We start from the raw sequence: 20,892 nt of genomic DNA on the forward strand, positions 1-20,892 counted from the left end.
TTTAGTTTTTTTTATGTTTTATTTTATATTTGAGAGAGAGAAAGAAGAGAGACAGAGCATGAGCAGGGGAGGGGCAAAGAGAGACAGGGAGACACGGAATCCGAAGCAGGCTCCAGGCTCTGAGCTATCAGCACAGAGCCCGACGCGGGGCTTGAACCCGTGAGCAGTGAGATCATGACCTGAGCCGAAGTCAGACGCTTAACTGACTGAGCCACCCAGGCGCCCCAAGGAGGTGGTTTCTTGTGATGGAAATCTACTCCTGGTGAAGATGTCATGAAGATTGTCGAAATGACAACAAAGCATTTAGAATATTACATGAACGCAGTTGACAAAAGCAGCAGCAGGGTTTGAGAGGACTGACTCCCAATTTTACAAGAAGTTCTGCTGTGGGTCAAATGCTATCAATCAGCATCACAGGCTACAGAGAAACCGTTCACGAAAGGAAGAGCCGGTCAACGCAGCATACTTCATGGTTGTCTTATTTTTAATAATTGCCAGAGCCACCCCAACCTTCAGCAACCACCACCCTGGTCAGCAGCCGTCAACGCTGAGGCAAGACCCTTGTCCCAAGATTGCCACTGGCTGAAAGCTCAGAGGATGGTTAGTTTTCTTGAGTAATGAAGTATTTTTAACTAGGACATGGACATCTTTTAGACAGATGCTATTGCACGCTTAGTAGACTATAGTGTAACGTAAACAGAACTCTTATATGCACCGTGGAACCAAAAAACTTTATCTTGTTGACTTTATTGCAATATTCACTTCGTGGTTGTGGTCTGGAACCAAACCTGCAATGCGTCTGAGGTATATGCCTGTACGTCTTTTGGGGACTGGCTTATTTCACTTAGCATATTGTCCCAAGGCTCATCCATTTGGTAGCCTATATCAGAATCTCCTTCCTTTTTAAGGCTGAGTAATATTCCACTGAATGTGTGTATCACGTTCTGCTTATTCATTCATTCGTCGATGGGCACGTGGGCAGCTTCCACCTTTTAGCCATTGTGCGTAACGCTGTCGCGAACACAGGTGTGCAGGTATCTTGGAGATCTTGTTTTCGGTTCTTTTTAGGTCTACCCCAAAGGGTCACTGCCTCAGCACATGACACCGTTATTTTTAATTTTTTGAAGGACCACTGCATTTCTTTCCATAGTAGCTGTACCATTTTACATTCCCACGGACACTTGTTATCTTCTGTGTTTGGGTTTTTGGAATAGTAGCCATTCTAACGTGTATAAGGTGGTATCTCAATGTAGTTGTTTTGTCAATTATTTCCTAATGATTAGTGATGCTGAGTATCTTTTCACGTGCTTATTGTCCATCTGTAGATCTTCCTTGGGAAAAAAATCTATTCAAGTCCTCTGCCCATTTTTTAATCCAGTTTGGTTTTTTGCTACTGAGTTTTAGTTCTCTCTAGATTTTGGATATTAATCCCTTATCCCACAGTATTCGCAAATATTTTCTCCCATTGTGGGGTGCCTTTTTATTCGGTGAATATGGCCTTTGGATGCACAGAATTTTTCATTCATCGAGTCCGGCTTGTCTATTTTTTCTTTCATTGCCCATGCCTTTGGTGTCACATGCAAGAAATCATTGCCAAATCCAATGTCGTGAAGCTTTGGCCTTCTGTCTTTTTCCAGAAGTTTTATTGCTTAGGGCTTACATTTAGGTCTTTGATCCACTTTGAGTTAATTTTTGTATATGGTGTGAGGTATACACCATATACCTGCATGTGGGTATCCAGTTTCCCCAGCATCTGTTCCTGAACAAACTGTCCTGTCCCCGCTGAATGGTCTCTTTCTTAAAAATCATTTGATCATATATGCACAGATTGGTCTATGTATCTAATTCCATCTATTTACATGTCTTTGTTTTATTCTGGGAATTTCCAGATACGTCTTCAAGTTCATTATTTTCCAGCTTTAACTAATCTGCTGATCCTATCAAGTACTACATTTGAATGGCTATAATTTGTCAATTAAAAAATCTTACTCGGTTCTTCTCCAAATAATATTCTTTTGGTTTTAGCTCCTTCTTTTAGGTTTCATGACTTTAACCATGACACTTTTCTACTCCTCCATTATTACACCATCATCTCAAGTTCTGAACTCTAACTTTCCTGTCTGTTGTATCTGTTCAAGCTCTTGCCCATGCTAGATTATTTCTTTGTATTTTATAATTTTTACGGTAAGCTCACCCCTGTGGGGACTTGTTTTTCCCACAGGAATAATGAAGAATCATTGCCTTACTGTCTCTAACAGAGGGATGCCTGTGACAAGAAACAGAAAGTGGAATAGTGGTTCCCAACAGCTGAGGGAGGAGTGTTAAATTATAGGAGTGAATCAATTAAACAGGCAACTGTTTAATAGGTAGCGTTCCCATCTTACAGGGTGAAAAGTTTCTGGAGATCAGCTGCACAATGTTTTTTTAAGTTTATTTATTTTGAGGGAGAAAGCATGAGTGGGGGAAGGGCAGAGAGAGAGAGAGAGAGAGAGAGAGAGAGAGAGAGAGAGAAAGAGAGAGAGGAGAGGATGCGGATCCCACGCAGGCTCTGCACCATCAGCACAGACCCCGATGCAGGGCTCAAACTCACGAACCGTGACATCACGACCTGAGCTGAAGTCGGCGCTTAACCAACAGAGTCACCCGGGGCGCCGCCCGCACAACAATGTTAACGCTACTAAATTGCACAGTTAAAATTGGTTAAGATGGTAAATTTTACTTTTTGTGGTTTTTACCGCAACTAAAAATAAAAACAAGAGGAAGCCCGTGACAGAGCAGGTAGAAATAGAGAAGACTTGGAAGACGAGAGATTTAGAAGACAGGTACTGTTGACCACGTATCTATAAATAAACTCTAGTGCCCCCATTTCAAAACAGAAGCTAAACCCAAACCCTCCCTTGGTGGTATTATTTCCCACCACCAACTACCAAACCTCCAGACGGAACTGTCTCCGTCAGCAGCCTCTACTCCTCCACCAACCTTGAAAGCCAACGTGTTGGAATACGGCTCTTGGTCCCCACCCAAGGTCTCTAATGACCCAAAACCCAAGGGACACTTTCCAACCTCGCCTTACGCCACCTCCTAGCGGCTCTCCATATAACTGTCATTCCTTCTGTGAACCCTTCATAGCTCGTTTCCCCTACAACGTGTTCTCTTGATTTTCTTCATTCCACACTGCCTTGTCCTCCCTCTTGGCTGAGTTGTCCTCCTCCTGACTTGTCCATCTTGGGGTTTGCTCCTGGACATGCTTTTTATTCCTAAACGACTTCATCGATCCCCACTAAAAACCTTTTTGTTTTCATTTTTAAGATTTAAAAAAAAAAAAAAAAAGGAAACAAAAAACCCACAATCCCACTGCCCAGATAGCCTCCCTTGGTCTCTAAAAAAATAAGAATCAGGGGCGCCTGGGTGGCTCAGTTGATTAAGCGTCTGACTCTTGATTTAGGCTCAAGTCATGATCTCATGGTTTGTGGAGTCGAGCCCCGTGTTGGGCTCTGTGCTGACAGCACGGAGCTTGGTTGGGAGTGTGTCTCTCTCTCTCTCTCTCTCTCTCTCTCTCTCTCTCTTTTTGCCCCTCCCAGCTCATGCTCTTTCTCTCTCAAAATGAACATTTCAAAATAAAAAATAATAAAAAAAAATAAGAAACAAAACAAAGGGATGATTTGTACGGGTTTGGAATATTCAAGTATCAAGAGGTAGAGGCATCCTCTTCAAGCGGTTCTTCAAGCTGGAGACTCTGGGGTCGTTTGTGATTCTCCCTATTCATTGCCTTGCGTCCCGCACCCAAACCCCGGCCAGGTCCCGTCACCTCTGCCCTCCCGCACGACTAACTCACCCACTTTTCTCCTCGCCCACCAGCAGGCTCCTAGGTGCTCACCCAGATGATTCGAACAGCCTCCTTCCAGACCCCCAGACACCTGTCCTCCCCTAAGCCGGCTTCTACACGTCACCCTTCTTTCCTCACCAACCCCGTCAGCCAGGTTCCCATCTGGGGCTCCTGAACACGCCACATGCTCTTTTCCATCCCGGAGCCTCTGCTCAGGCTCCGCAGTCAGCTCTCACGCTCGGGCTCCCTGGGCTGGCTCCTCTCCCCTTTCAAGTCTCAGCTTAACCAGCAACTCAGGAGGACTGTTTCTGACGACCCCGCCTGAAAGCACCCAGCTCTGGTTTTACGCACCTCAGACTTTTATTGCTGCTTCTATGGTACGCATCATCTATGTCGGTCATGCTCTCGTTTACCGGTTTACTTGTTTGTCTCTGTCTCCCCACCAGACTACAGGCCACAAGAGGGCAGGGGACATCCCCATCTCGCTCTCCATCACATCCCAGCACCACCGATTCCGTATTTGTTGCGTAAACGTGCCAGGCGTTGCGCCAAGTGCTTTAACACATTATCATATTCTACCTTCACTCGGTGGAAGCATTTCTTCCCCATTTTGTGCATGAGAAAAACGGAAGCTCAGAAAGGTTAAGCGATGAGCTCACAGTCGCACAGCTGGGAGCAGCATGGCAAGACTCAAACCCAGTGTCTGGCTCCAAAATCCACACTCCCTCCCGTGTGCTCTCTCTCCTGCTGTCTGGCTCTCCTCTCTCCCCAGTGCACGGCCTGTGGGGGGGCGGGGGGTGTCGAGTGAACGCAATGCCAACAGCCTAGCAGAATTTGTGCAGAGAAGGTGTGGGGTCTCACCTCAACGGTTCTTACCATGTAGGCTACAGAGGCCAGTTCGTAAATGATGGCCTGGGCCCCGAGCTCTGTCACGCTAATCAGTCCTGAAATGTTGGACAGACACACACAAAACACATCTCAGAAAGTGGATCAAAGCAAACATTTTCCTTGTGAAAACAGAACGTGTCTTAACTTAAAAGAAGCCAGGATCGCCCCCTGGAGCAAAAGCCAATGGCAGAATTCATGATCTGTGCGGAGGAGAACCCCAGGTGCCCACTCCCAGGAAGCTTCCAAGAACTAAGGCAGCTACGACATGGGACAGGTTCACTCTACAAGTCTGTATCCACCAAGGAACAAAACATCAGGTTTAAAGTAGAAAACGAGGCTCCTAGAGTTGCAGGTCATTCCTCGGGCAGACGCGGGGTCACAATGTGGGGGGTGGGAAGGCAGACAGAGGAACTCTGATGTGGTGGGAGCTGGAGGATTCGAGTGTCTCCAGAGCCTTTAACACCAATCAGCGTCATCCTGTCTCTATTATGTTCTCTATTACTTTCCCGGCAGTAAGATGGCTACAGTGAACACCCAGGACCAAAATTATCACAGCTCTGATAGAAACAAAGATCACGTCTAAAACAGAGCCAAATCAGTCACTCTGTAAATGGATTAAAAATCTGCATGCTGCCCAGCAAAAGTCAGCTGAAGCAGAAGGTCTGAGAGAGTCACGAGACCCAGATTCAGGTTTCAGTTGTCCCTCTCCATGACCTTGGCACACTTCTTAACCATGACCTCCCTCGCTGAATCTATAAAGTGAAGGGCAGTGAGGCAGAGCTGAAGGCCCACTGAACTCAAATATGCTTACGGTTGGGCAAGGATTTAATTCTACGCTGAAAACTCCCCCGAGAGCTCGGCGGAATGGAAAGGGAGGAGCAGTAAGACTTATGTCTCTTGAGCTGTGGAGACAAGATCCACCAGGTTGTTCTCAGATTTCCGCTGAACCACTGACCAACCTGCAAGGAAGGTTCCGATCTCAAAGGTCCACCACTCAATGCACACCATGAACATACTGGGGACAGCCAGCTGGATGTAGGAGCCCCATTCTTGGAAACAGTCCCAAGTCCACCCTAGAGAACAGGGGAGAGAGAAAACAGCTTTTACTTTTCAACAGTCTCTGACGTCAACAATTCTACTTCCCGTGGCTGCCTCCTGCAAAGGGCCAGAGACTGGGAGGAAGCAGAGGTCTCCAGAAAAAGAATGTATTTTAAAGATGTCAAACAATGGGGCGCCTGGGTGGCGCAGTCGGTTAAGCGTCCGACTTCAGCCAGGTCACGAACTCGCGGTCCGTGAGTTCGAGCCCCGCGTCGGGCTCTGGGCTGATGGCTCAGAGTCTGGAGCCTGTTTCCGATTCTGTGTCTCCCTCTCTCTCTGCCCCTCCCCTGTTCATGCTCTGTCTCTCTCTGTCCCAAAAATAAATAAACGTTGAAAAAAAAAATTTAAAAAAAAAAAAAAAAAAAAAAAAGATGTCAAACAAGACCGGAGTCTGAGATGGTGGGGACAGAGCTGGCAACAGTTAAGTGAGACTGAGGCACGTGTATGCCCTGCCACGTGCACATTTCACTCCTGGGTACCAATGGCAGAGACCCTCCCATAGAGCTCCAGAGGAACACACGGAGGATATTCACTGAGGCAGGCTGTGGTTGTGGGACGGTGGGGGCGTCACGGAGATCGTCGCTGGGAAACTAGAGAAGTAAATTATGATCGATGCGTATTACAGTTAAAAGCAGAACACCAGGTGTATATAAAGCAACACGGCGAGATCTGAGATTATACTGCTCACAGGTAACTAATGTAAAAACAGATCTTTTCAGCTACATCAAAACTGAAAACTTCTGTGCACCAAAGGACACCATCAACAGAGCAGAGTCTGGCAACCCACGGGATGGGAGAAAATATTTCCAAATCATGTATCGGATAAGGATATCTGGATATCATAACCAGAATATCTAAAGAATGACAATAAAACAACCCGGACGTCTGAGCAGCTCTGTCGGTTGAACATCTGGATGACGCTTGATGTCGGCTCGGGTCACGATCTCGCAGCCCCACGGTGGGCTCTGTGCTGACGGTACGGAGCCTGCTTAGGATTCCCTCTCTCCCTCTGCTCCTCCCCCACTTGCACACATGTGCCTGCAGGCACTCTCTCTCAAGATAAACGGGTAAACGTTAAAATTTTTTAATGATTTAAACAAATGAGCAAAGGCCTTGAATAGACATTTCTCCAAAGATCTACAAACAGCCACCAGCACATGAAAAAAAAATGCTCAACCTCACTTAATCAATAAGGAAATGCAAATCAAAATCACAGTTAGATGGTATCTCACACCCATTAGAATGGCTGCTTTAAAAAAGAAAAGGAAAGGGGCGCCTGGGTGGCTTGGTCGGTTGAGCGTCCGACTTCGGTTCAGGTCATGATCTCACGGTCCGTGAGTTCGAGCCCCGCGTCGGGCTCTGTGCTGACAGCTCAGAGCCTGGAGCCTGTTTCAGATTCTGTGTCTCCCTCTCTCTCTGCCCCTCCCCTGTTCATGCTCTGTCTCTCTCTGTCTCAAAAATAAATAAACGTTAAAAAAAATTAAAAAAAAAAAAAAAAGAAAAGGAAAATAACACATGCTGGTGAGAATGTGGATAGACGGCAACCCGCGTGCCGTGCTGCTGGGCACGTAAAACGGTACAGCCGCTATGGAAATAAAGTATGGTGGTTCCTCAAAAAATTAAGAAGTATCACAGGGTCCAGCAATATCTCTGCTGAGCATACAGAAAAAGAACTGAAAGCACGTTCTCCAAGAGCTACCTGCACACCCATGTTCAGAGCATCATCATTCCCAACACCCAAGAGGTGGAAGAGAGTCCACATGCTCATTAAGGGACGAATGGATAAGCGGTATGTGGTCCACACCCACAACGGAGTATTCGTCACTCTCAAAAAGGAAGGAGATTCCGACACGTGCTACAACGTGAATCAAACCCGAAGACACTAAGCGAAGACCGAGAAAGACCAACACTGTATGATTCCACCTAGACGAGGTATCTAGGGAAGCCGAACTTAGAGACAGAAAACCAGTGATGCAACAGTGGTTGCCAGGAGACGGACAAAAGGGAGAAATGGAGTTGTTACTCTTTACCGAGGACAGAGTTCCAGTTCTGCAGGATGAAGAAAAGTTCTGGAGATGAATGACGGAGACGGTTTCACGGCAACGTGAGTGTGTTTAATGCTACTTACCTATACACATCTAAAAATGGCTACGGTGGTAAATTTCATGTTATGTACATTTCACTACAACTTAAAGCAAAACCACCGTCTACGCTATAAATCAGAGAGGTCAATGAACTTTTTTTTCCATAAAGGGCCAGACAGTAAGCATTTTCAACTTTGCAGACCAAATGGTCCCTGAGGCCACTACTCGAGTCTGTTGTAGCAGCACAAGAATGGCCACCGGCAACGTGTGACGATTAGGTGTGGCTGTGTTCGAAACTTTATTTACCAAAGCAAGCTGTGGCTGGATTTAGTTTGTGGGGCTGTTTGCCTACCTCTGGGAAGTGAAAAAAAAAAAAAAAAAATTATGAAAAAAAAAAAAGGAAATCTGAACTCTTATGCTCTTAGGTGAATATAAACATATATACAGCCAAAAACAATAAAACCACTTTGCAGTTTTCAAAGATACACATCAAAAGACATACATTAAACACAGAGAAGGTGCCTCAAAGGAGGACAATGGGAACTGTGAAATGGGAGGGAGAAACACTCCAAAACGGGAGGGGGGCCCCGTAAGAAATGAGGATATCAGTGTGTCATGAATTTGAGTATGAGAAATTCCAGGACAAGAGAGGGAGAGAAGGGGAGGGGAAGAAGGCACTGAAAAACACTGAGGAATTTTTTTTTTCATGTTTATTTATTTTTGAGAGAGAGACAGAGTGTGAGTGGGGGAGGAGCAGAGAGAGAGGGAGACACAGAATGCGAAGCAGGCTCCAGGCTCTGAACTGTCAGCACAGAGCCCGATGCGGGGCTCGAACTCACGGACCGTGAGATCATGACCTGAGCTGAAGTCGGACGCTTACTGACTGAGCCACCCAGGCGCTCCAACACTGGAATTTCTATAACGTAAGAACAAAGAAAGGCCCCAACAGTCATCTTGCCATTCACCTTCCTGGGTCCCAGCAGGAGAAGAGAGGGGCTGGGACCCCACCCTCTACCCCCAAATTTGGAGGTGAAGGCTGGAGGGGAGAACAACATCAAGAACCAATAGAAAAAGATCCACATGAATTATGAGGTGGCTATGGCTGGTGAGAAGGGTCAGAGGTCAAGGCACAAGCTCCACTGGGCAGGAAGTGTTAGGAGTTAGGAAAGCACTGCCTGTCCCCCACTTTGTCCCCCATCAGGAGACCAGAAAATCTACCTGCCAGCCTGGACCCATGGGTACAAATGAGCCAGGAGCAGAAAGGGCTGCCGTGTACCGGAGAGGGTATGAACCTGATGCAGTCATGGTAAGGAAAGCCTGGGACTAGAACGGGTAGATTTCATTTGATCTGATCAGACATAAAACCTATAAAAAATGGACAGGCCATGGGGTGCCCAGGTGGCTCAGTCGGTTAAGCATCTGACTCTTAGTTTCAACTCAGGTCATGATCTCACAGTTTGTAAGTTCAAGCCCTGCATCGGGCTCTGTGCTGACCGTGCGAAGCCTGCTTGGGATTCTCTCTCCCTCTCTCTCTGCCCCTCTCCTACTCACTCTCCATCTCTCTCTCAAAATAAGTAAATATCATTTAAAAAAAATAGGGCAAATATGTGACTCACAAGGAAGACAACCCCCTTGGGAAATAAGCTCACAGACAAAAATCATAAAGAAACCGATCAAAACCACAGTCTGAGGTAGCAGGCATCGGTCAGACGAAGCTTGGTGAAATTAAGTGTGGCTTTCAACGCGTCTAAGGTATCATTATGTGCCACAAAGAATCGGCCAATTAAATTATGACATGGTATTTTATATTTTAGTACATCAACCGCAAGAGGAATTCCAATTATAGAGACGTTAATATGCAAAAAAAAAAATATGAGTCTTAGAATTAACAAAATATGGATACAGGTATGTTCCATGACCCAGGATATAAACAGATAAGAAATCTAATGCCAGGAAAGAAACTCCACGAAACCAACACATGAAAGATTTCACACCGGATAAAATAGAAATAATAGGACCATCCAAAAAAAAAAAAAATTTAAGTAAGCCTTCTTAAAATGTTTAGGGCAGGAGGTTTTGAAATAAGGATGGACAGAAAAAGAACCAAGTAACATCTTAGGAATAAAAGACATAACTGTTGCAAATTGAAAACAAAAAATGAATCAGAAAGTAGACAAGTCACAGCTTAAAAGGTTGATTAGCAAACAGAGACAGGAAAGAGAAGATGTCTCGAGGCGCAGGACAAAGTGGAGAGAGAACATACGGAAGAGAAATAAAGCCATCTGCAAGGTGTCTGAGTGCAGAGGACAGAACAGTCAGCAATGGAGAATAAACAGTAGAGGAAAAGGCTAAAACTTGTCCAGAGTTTAACTGAGGCCCTCAGATTAAGAAAGGTTACTGAATGTCTAAGATAATTTTCTTTTTTTTTTTTAACGTTTATTTATTTTTGAAACAGAGAGAGACACAGCATGAACGGGGGAGGGGCAGAGAGAGAGGGAGACACAGAATCGGAAGCAGGCTCCAGGCTCTGAGCCATCAGCCCAGAGCCCGACGCGGGGCTCGAACTCCCGGACCGCGAGATTGTGACCCAAGCTGAAGTCGGACGCTTAACCGACTGCGCCACCCAGGCGCCCCAAGATAATTTTCTTTAAATCCTCGTGCGGCCATGTTATGGTAAAAAAAGGAAAAGAAAATCTTTAAAACTACAAAAGATGGGAATGCAAGCTGGTGCAGCCACTCTGGAAGACAGTATGGAGGTTCCTCAAAAAACTAAAAATAGAACTACTCTACGACCCAGCAATTGCACTTCTGGGCATTTCTCCACGGGATACAGGTGTGCTGTTTCGAAGGGACACATGCACCCCCATGTTTCTAGCAGCACTATCGACAATAGGCAAAGTATGGAAAGAGCCCAAACGTCCATCGATGGATGAGTGGATAAAGAAGATGTGGTATATATACACAATGGAGTATCACTTGGCAATCAAAAAGAATGAAATCTTGCCATTTGTTACTACGTGGATGGAACTGGAGGGTATTATGTCAAGTGAAATTAGAGAAAGACAAAAAGCATATGACTTCACCCATGAGGACTTTAAGAGACAAAACAGATGAACATAAGGGAAGGGAAACAAAACGAATATAAACTGAGGGAAGGGGACAAAACAGAAGAGACTCTTAAATATGGAGAACAAACTGAGGGTTACAGGAGAGGGCATGGGCTCAATGGGGAAGGGGCACTAAGGAATCTACTCCTGAAATCATTGTTGCACTAGATGCTAATTTGGATGTAAATTAAAAAAAATTATATGTATATATATTAAAAAAAACTACAAAAGAAAATACTTGTCTACAAAGCCAAGACAGGTTGATGCCAGACTCGTCACCAAGAACAAGAAGGAAAGAGTGTAACATCAGCCGTGTAGGCAGAGTTGCTACCAACTTGGATTTTCACACCCAGTAATATTCAAGAATGAGAAAAAGATAAAGGCGTTTTTTTAATGTTTATTTTTGAGAGAGACAGAGTGCAAGAGGCAGAGGGGCAGTGAGAGAGGGAGACAAAATCTGAAGCAGGTTCCAGGGTCTGAGCTGTCAGCACAGAGCCCAACGCGGGGCTCAAAGCCATGAACCCATGAGATCATGACCTGAGCCGAAGTTGGATGCTCAACCGACCGAGCCACCCAGGGGCCCCTGTAAAGGCATTTTTTAAGACATCAACAGACTGAGGGTCTACTCTTTCCAGGCCCTTCCTGAAAGAACTTCTGAAAGACACGTGTCAGCAAGAATAAAAATAATCCAGGAAGGAGGAATGAGATTCAAGAGGCAACAGTGAAAAAAATTAATGTCTAAAAACATTGATAAATTGAAACACGACAAAATAGTGTTTTATTAGCATTCTTAAAAATCTGGAAAAAAAAGAATTTTTAAAAATCCAGAACTAAATTTATGATTAATGATGATACAAAAGACAAGGTGCGTTATCTGGGAACAGAACAGAGATCAGAAAAAAGCACGTATCTTAAAATATCACAAATGAGCCTTAAAAGTTGCCTGTACAACCAGCATCCTGACTTCTCTTGGAAACTCTTAATTTTCATTCAGGCATCCACGGCTCCTTTGCATTCAAATTCCGAAACACCTACCCTGGGACCTCCAGTTACAGGAGTCAGTTACTTGAACTTTTAACGGTTAAGCTGATTGAACGAGTTGTTTGGTTTTTGTAATTTACAGCTGAATGTATCCTAACGGAGGCAAGTACGCATACTGAAAACGTAAGAATATTTGAAACCACCACTGTAGTCATTATTCAAGTGCGAATCAGCAGCGGATGCTAAACCACCGGATGAAAATTTACTGGAGTCCCAGACAGTCAAATCCTCTCTGTCGTGTTACAGATTACTCTCTAATTACAAAGGAGAAAATGTATATTTCCCACGAAGGAATCTGGCATTCACTACCTCAAGCCAAACGATCAAAGCCAGTGCCACCTGCGATTATAGGTCTCGGATTAAGTACACACCACCCTCTTCATAGTATTCCTGCCTAAACGCTTTAATCGGAATCTGCTCATGAGGAAACTAACATGAGGGGAGAAATCCAGAGTCTAAGACATTCACTGAAAAAAATGGCATAGGCTCTTTGAAAAATCAGCGCCAGGAAAACAAAAAAAGATGGGGAGATTGTTCTATTTTTTTTTTTTTAATGTTTACTTATTTTTTGAGAGACAGAGTGTGAGCAGATGAGGGGCAGAGAGAGAGGGAGACACAGACTCCGAAGCAGGCTCCAGGCTCTGAGCTGTCCGCACAGAGCCCAACACGGGGCTTGAACTCATGAACTGCGAGATCATGACCTTAGCCAAAGTTGGATGCTTAATGGACTGAGCCCCCAGGCGCTCTGGGAAGATTGTTTTAGATAAAAAGGGGCTAAAGCAACAACCACCAAAGGTGATGCATGGACTCTGAGTGGACCCTGGATTATAGAAACAGGTTTGGAGAGGTGCCTGGGTGGCTCAGTCTGTTGAGCATCTTACTTCAGCTCAGGTCATGATCTCGCAGTCTGTCGGTTCGAGCCCCACATTGGGCTCTGAGCTGTCAGCACAGAGCTCGGAGCCTGCTTCGGATTCTGTTATCTCCCTCTCTCTCTGCCCTTCCCTCGCTCATTCTCTCTCTGTCTCTGTCTCTCTCTCTCAAAAATAAATAAACATTAAAAAATTTACAAAAAAACAGGTATGGAAATTTGAATACAGAAGGCACATCTGAGGACATTAATGAATATCACATTCAATAACGTGTTATTTTTTGGTTTCCTCCATGACCATATGGTGGTTATTTGGGAAAATGTCATTTAGGAGAGACACATGCTGAACTAGTTGGTGGCGAAATGTCATGTCTGCGATCCACTACATGGCAAGACACACACACACATATAAAGGGAAAAACAAAAACAAGGCAACATGTTAACAATCAGGAAATTGAGGGAAAGAAGAAGAGTCGAATGACCCTTAAACCATTCTACTTTCCAGTGGGCTTGAACATCTTGAAAATAAAAAGTTGAAGGGAAACATGAGAAAGCGCTTGGGACTGTAAAACAATTAAAAACAGTTTAGCGGGGCGCCTGGGTGGCGCAGTCGGTTAAGCGTCCGACTTCAGCCAGGTCACGATCTCGCGGTCGGTGAGTTCACGATCTCGCGAGATCTCGAGTGATCTCGCGTGAGTTCGAGCCCCCCCCCCCCCCCGTCAGCTCTGGGCTGATGGCTCGGAGCCTGGATCCTGTTTCCGATTCTGTGTCTCCCTCTCTCTCTGCCCCTCCCCCGTTCATGCTCTGTCTCTCTCTGTCCCAAAAATAAATAAACGTTGAAAAAAAAAAATTAAAAAAAAAAAAAAAAAAAACAGTTTAGCATACTAAAAACAAAAAACGGCAGCTAACATTTGTTGAGTGCACTTTGTCACAGTCTTTGTTCTAAACCCTTCCCAGGGATAACTCAGTTAAATCTTCACAATAATTAAACGATGTAGGCCCTATGATTTTTGTAAAGCTTACTTATTTCGAGAGCATGAACACGAGTAAGGGAGGGGCAGAAAGACAGGGAGAGAGAGAGAATCCCAAGCAGGCTCGTGTGGTCAGCGCAGCGCCCGATGCGGGGCTCAAACTCACAAACCATGAGATCACGACCTGAGTCAAAGTCAGACGTCCAACCAACTGAGCTACCCAGGTGCCCCCGTAGGCCCTAGTTTTCATTGTCATCATTTCACAAATAGGGAAATGGAGACACGGAAGTTAGGTAGTGTTCCCCAGATCCCACTTCAAGATGGGACCTAACGGCGGCGATCTGGATCCAGAGTCACCACGCTGAACAACATGCGGAACAACGTGCCCCCACCTCCCAAGTCAAGAGTTACAGTAAAAAAAAAAAAAAAGAGTTACAGTAAGAGTACAGTAAAGACAGAAAGAAAACCGATTACAAGTAAAGAAATAAGGGAGGAAAAAAAAGCAAGGTAAAACCATGAAATAATAGAAAACACAGAGTAATTCCTAAGTAATAAGTAGGTCCTAATACGTTTTAATGACAATAAATGCAAACGGGTAAAGGCACTGATTAGAAACTGTAGATTCTTAGAAGGAATAATGCCATATGCTATTTAGAAAAGACACACCTAAAACAGAGTGACTCCTTGGGAGCATAGATAATGCCAGCTAAGTGTGTGGGACGAATCGTACTGTCATATATTACTGATGCAAGTTGCCAGGGTGCTGGTTCACGGGAATCAGTTTCAGGGGGCCAGACAGACCAAAGGCCCCAGACCTTCTGAAACCAGACCCACACAGGCCCCACGGACAGCAAGGAGTCACAATAGAGGCTTTGGGCTGGACTATGGGGACCACACACACAGAACAAGGTCTTCAAAGCTAAGTAAACAACAGGCTGGATTGTGAAGAGAAAACAATTAGGACAAGTATTTACGGGACAGGAGGGACACCGGGCTGAGGAAAGGGCATCTGAATGGGCACAAACAGTACTTTGGAAATACCTGATGTAACCCTGAGAGTCGGACGCTTAACCTACTGAGCCACCCAGGCGCCCCTAAATTGTTAACTCTTGAGTTTGGGGGTCTTAGTTTCATAAGTACTGAGAGAATATTTAGAAAAATGTTGGTCAATATTTAAAGAACGCTAAACAGTTAATAATTTCACAGCAGATAAACCAATCCACACCCAAATCCTACCCACCTCCTAACATTAAAGGATCTACCAACCTGGGATAATGACCTAGATTTGCAGAGGGTCCCAAATAGGCATCTGTGTCTATAAAGAAGTGTTTGGATGTGGCCCTTTTTCCTCCACCGTTAAAACTAAGGGGTGAAGGGAGATAAAAACAAAGACAAAAATTGAGCAAAGAGCTAAGAATTACTTTACATGGTATGTATAAGATCACCTTCCTTATTAGCCACCTCTGCAGAGGCCATTAGCCTGCCTCATAACCTATGGTTTAGGTACAATGTAAAGTATTTACGATGGTCCAGAAAAGGGGACTCCACGGAGGCTGAGAGCACATTAGTGACTGCCTGAGGCTCAGGATGAAGACAGGGTTAAGGGCAGGGAGGGACTGCAGTCACAAGAAGAAACGTCCTCAAACTGGATTTTACAGCATCTGTATCATATGCCTCAACGAAGCTGTTACAAGATACATGAGTTTTCCTCATTTTGACTTTAAACCAAGAAGAATCAGAAATGATTAAGAACTGTGATCTGACAAGAGAAAATGATTGAACGTTGTCTACGTGTAGATGTGGACGCTGGGCAGAATGAGGCTAACACGTTTTCTAAGATTCCATTCCATTTCATTTTTGAGAGAGAGGGCAAGAGAGCAAAGGAGAGGGACAAAGGACCAGAGAGAACCTTAAACAGGCTCCACGCCCAGTGCAGAGCCCGATGTGGGGCTCAATCCCATGACCCTGGGATCACGACCTGAGCCAAAATCAAGAGTCAGACGCTCAACTGACTGAGCGACCCAGGTGCCCCCGTTTCTGCTTTTAAAAGTGAAGAGAGGGGCACCTGCGTGGCTCAGTCAGCTGAGCATCTGACTTCGGCTCAGGTCATGATCTCACAGTCCGTAAGTTCGAGTCCCGCACCAGGCTGTGTGCTGACAGTTCAAAGCCTGGAGCCTGCTTCGGACTGTGTCTCCCTCTCTCTCTCTCTCTTCCCCTCCCCCACTTGCACTACGCCCCTCTCTCAAAAATAAACACTAAAAAAAAAAAATTTTAATTGAAAAGAAACAAATGAAAGGAGGCTGATTATAAGACTTAAAGTATAAGGACCTAAACTCGCTTCTCTTTTATCACTAATAACAGATTCGTTTTGTTTTAAAAAGCACACATGGAATTTTTCTGACTGTAAGCAAACTCTGATTTTGATCTGCAGCATCTGACTGAAAATTAGCATGCCACAGTTTCAACTCACTTAATTAAGAAGCGTTTATATCAATCAGTAAAATGATCGACTTTTGGGGGAACTTCGTCAAGCAGGAGCATGCACAAAATCTCGCGAGATAAATGAGCATCCAGGGTGAATGCAGGAGAAGAGCCAGAGCTGTTGGCGTTTCCTGAGCACTTCATGGTTCCCAACTGCAGCAGGGACCGCTATGTGCCTAGCAAAACTGACATCCTGATCCTTCACAATCTTTCACAGAAATAAACTTACAAGAAGTTTAGGGGCCATGTATCCATTTCTTGCAGCTTAATATGACCATGGGGCTATGTACAGGCCAACAGGGCAAATCAGAATCGGTGTGGGCAGCTGTCAGGAACTTTTAACACACTCAAAGGGGGTGTGTGAATGTCCTGTTTTCCTCCCTCCTCCTTCCTACTAACTGGAACATAGTAGCATCTTGGTCCATGAAGTGACCTTGGGAGTGGAAACTATATACCGCGGAGAAGTAACATAAAAAGAGCCTGGAACCAGGACTTCTATTAACCTATATAGTTCCCCTTATGGGTGGATATAACACCATGGCATAGAGCTTAGCCAGCAGATCCACCTTTGTGCTAAGAAAAGAATGCTGGGGGGGGGGGGGCACCTGGGTGGCTCAGTCGGTTGAGCGTCCGACTTCGGCTCAGGTCATGATCTCACGGTCTGTGGGTTCGAGCCCCGTGTCCGGCTCTGTGCTGACAGCTCAGAGCCTGGAGCCTGCTTCCGATCCTGTGTCGCCCTCTCTCTCTGCCCCTCCCCTACTCTCACTTTGTCTCACTCTGTCTCTCAGAAAGAAATAAATGTAAAAAAAAAAATTCTTTTTTTAAAAAAAAGAAAAGAAAAGAATGCTGGGGGTGCCTGGGTGGCTCAGTCGGTTAAGCATCTGACTTTGGCTCTGGTCATGATCTCATGGTTTGTGAGTTTCGAGCCCCATGTCGGGCTCTGTGCTGACAGCTCGGGGCCTGGAGCCTGCTTCAGATTCTGGGTCTCCCTCTCTCTCTGCCCCTCCCCCACTCGCGATCTGTCTCTGTCTCAAAAATAAACATTCAAAAATATGTATTCAGTAATTTGTGACTTAGTGCTATAGCCACAGGGCCAAAATCACAAGATACAGAATCCAATCAGAAGCCATTTAAATTTGTGTTCCAGTTACCGGGAAGGACATCAAAGGGCTACGGAATCTAATCAGGTGATAAAGGTGGAGGATCTGATAACAGAACTACGTAATGAGGCGAAGCATTGAATCTAATCGAATGGCACGACGGGAAGTGTTCTTACAGACAGAGGGGCGAAGAAATGTAAAGAAAAAAGGAAACACAAGAGCTGAGCAAGCCAAGAAACCCGAGATACTCAACACCATCTGCCATCAGGGAAACGAAAGTCAAAATCCCAAGCCACCTCTTCCTACCTAATAGGATAGCTAGAATTAAAAACTAATAATAAAATAAAAAGGAGAATAAAGTAAGTGCTGGTGAGGATGTGGTGGGAATGTAAAATCATGTAGCCAGTTTGGAAAACAGTCGGGCAATTCTGCAGATGGTTAATCGCAGATTACCATATGACCTAGTAATCCCACTCCTACTTATTTACCAGAAAGAACTGAAAGGTATAGCCACACAAAAACTTGTACATGAGTGTGGACAGTAACATTATTGAAAATAGCCAAAAAGTAGAACCCAAATACCCATTAAGTGTTCAATGGATAAGTAAAACATGGTATCTCCACGATACCATGTATGACCGAATATGATTCACCTGTGAAAAAAAAATGGAAATACTGATACAAGCTACAACATGGATGAGCCTTGAAAATATCAGGCTAAGTGAAATAAACCAGTCACAGAGGACCACCTATTGTGCGGTTTAAGTTCTGTGAAATGTTCAGAACAGGCAAATCCATTCACAGGAAGTAGATTAAAGGCTGCCAGAAAGATAATATACACATCTAAGAACTCAACAAACTGCGAGTGAGATCAACTCAATGAGATCCACAGCAAGACACATTATAACCATATTGTCAAAGACAAAGAATTTTTTAAGGCAGCAGGAGAGAAGGGACTCATCCCGTACAAGGAATCCTCAAGACGATTAACCTACAGTTTCTCATCAGAAACCATGGAGGCCGTAAGGCAGCGGAATGACATATTTAAATTGCTGAAAGAGGGGCGCCTTGGTGGCTCAGTTTGCTTAAGCATCTGACTCATCGTTTTGGCTCAGATCATGACCCCAGGGTTGTGGGATCGAGCCCTGCATTGGAGCCTGCTTAAGTTTCTCTCTTTCCCGCTCTCTCTGCCCCTCCCCTACTCACATGAGAGTGTGCATGTGCTCTCAATCAATCAATCAATCAATCAGTCAGTCAATCGCCAAAAGAAAATAACTGTCAACCGAGACTTCTGTATCTGATGAAAATGTCCTTAAAAAATGAAGCAGAAATTAAAATACACCCAGTTAAACAAGAGCTGAGGAATTCTGTTACTACCAGACCTACCCTAAAAGACATGTTAAAGGGAGTCCTTCCGGTTGAAATGAAAGGAAGCCAGAGAGTAACTCATAAGTTGTGTGAACAAATAGAGGTCTCCAGTAAAGGTAACTCTGTGCACAAATATAAAGACCAGTATGATTACTGTACTGTAGGTTTGCTCTGTAACTCCATGATTTATCGCCTCCATAATTCAAAGGACAAATGCATAGAAAAGAATTACGAACCTCTGTTACTGAGCACATGTGAATAAAGAGGTCGTCAGTGAAACAACAACATAAAGGGGTGGTGGAGAGAGCTGGATAGGAGTAGCATTTTGGGATGCTACTTAAGTTAAGGTGGTATCCATTCAAACAGGGTTGTTATAAATTTAAGATATTAAATATAATCTCCATGGTAACAATGAAGGAAAAAATCTAAATTACCTACACAAAGGAAATGAGAATGGAATCAAAACAGTTCCCTAACAAAAACAAAACAAAAAAAAAAATCAACTAAACCCCAAAGAAGGCAGTACAGAAGGAAATGAAACACAAAAAAGGTCTAAGACAAACAGACAGCAAATAATAAAATGGCAAAGAAAGTCTGCCCTTAGCAGTAATTATTTTAAATGTAAACAGATTAAATTCTCCAATAAAAAGGCAGATACTGACCAAATGGACTAGAAAACACAATCTAACTATATGCTGTCTATAGGAGCCTCACTTCGGTGACAGAAAAGTGACTCAGAAAGCAACAAATAGGCTGAAAGAAAGAAGATTAAAAAATATATTCTAGGGGCGCCTGGGTGGCTCAGTCGGTTAAGCGGCCGACTTCAGCTCAGGTCATGATCTCGTGGTCCGTGAGTTCGAGCCCCGCGTCAGGCTCTGGGCTGATGGCTCAGAGCCTGGAGCCTGCTTCCGATTCTGTGTCTCCCTCTCTCTCTGCCCCTCCCCCGTTCATGCTCTGTCTCTCTCTGTCTCAAAAAAAAAATAAATAAACATTAAAAAAATTTTTAAAAAAAATATATAGATTCTATATCAGTAGTAACCCAAAGAGAACTGGGGTAGGAGCCCAAAGAGAGCTGGGGTGGCTAGACTAAGATTAGACAAAATAACTTTAAGTCAAAATCTATTACAAAAGACAAAAGGACATTATATACGTGTGTGTGTTTAATATTTATTTTTGAGACACAGAGAGAGAGAGGGAGAAAGCATGAGTGGGGGAGAGGCAGAGAGGGAGGGAGCAGGATCTGAAGCAGGATCTGCAGAGCCCTAGGCCGGGCTCAAACTCACGAACCGCGAGATCATGACCCGAGCCGAACTTGGGACGCTTAACCGACTGAGCCAGCCAGGTGCCCCTGAAGGACGTTATACATTGATGAGACAGTCAGTTTATCAAGAAGACACAACAATGATAAACAGGCAGGGGCCAAACAACACAGCCCCATAAAATACAAAGCAAACATTTACACAACTAGAGAATTAGACAGTTCCACAAAATAGTTGGAGACTCCAGTACGATTTTCGGTAATGAATGGAACACGTTGACAGAGATCACTAAGGAAAGAGAGGACTTAAAACAACACTATGCACCAGACTTGTACAGAGCTCTCCACCCAACATCAGCAATACTCTTCTCAAGTGCACACGGGACATTCTCCAGGTCAGCCCATGTGTTAGGTCACAAAACAAGTTTAGAGTCACTTGGGAAGACTGATCTCATACGAAGTATCTTCTCCAACCACAACAGAATAAGGATAAAACCAGTAATAGAAGGAAATCCAAAAAATTCATATACGTGAAAAATGAAACTTTTTAAAAAATATTTTATTTATTTTTGAGAGAGAGAGAGAGAGAGAGAGAAGAATGCAAGCAGGGGAGGGGCAGAGAGAGGGGGAGACACAGAATCCGAAGCAGGCTCCAGGCTCCGAGCTGTCAGCACAGAGCCCGACGCGGGGCTCGAACCCACAAACCGTGAGATCATGACCTGAGCTGAAGTTGGATGCTCAACCGACTGAGCCACCCAGGTGCCCCAAATTAAACACACTCTCAAACAAAACACAAGGGACA

At 44.5% G+C, this 20,892-nt stretch overlaps 1 protein-coding gene across 6 annotated transcripts in view; it reads right to left on the reverse strand.

Annotated features, from left to right (window-relative positions):
- Positions 1-20,892, reverse strand: part of LOC125152096 (multidrug and toxin extrusion protein 2-like) — a 59,683-nt gene that overhangs the window by 20,222 nt on the left and 18,569 nt on the right. For all 6 annotated transcript variants that reach the window (XM_047833833.1, XM_047833829.1, XM_047833831.1 and 3 more), the window contains exons 9-10: positions 5,674-5,787; positions 4,703-4,770 (exon numbers count right to left, since the gene is read on the reverse strand). In XM_047833833.1, coding sequence (XP_047689789.1) covers positions 4,703-4,770; positions 5,674-5,787 — 182 coding nt within the window. The remainder of the gene's footprint in view (positions 1-4,702; positions 4,771-5,673; positions 5,788-20,892) is intronic.

This window comes from Prionailurus viverrinus, chromosome E1 (assembly GCF_022837055.1).
Source record: "Prionailurus viverrinus isolate Anna chromosome E1, UM_Priviv_1.0, whole genome shotgun sequence".
NCBI lineage: Eukaryota > Metazoa > Chordata > Mammalia > Carnivora > Felidae > Prionailurus > Prionailurus viverrinus.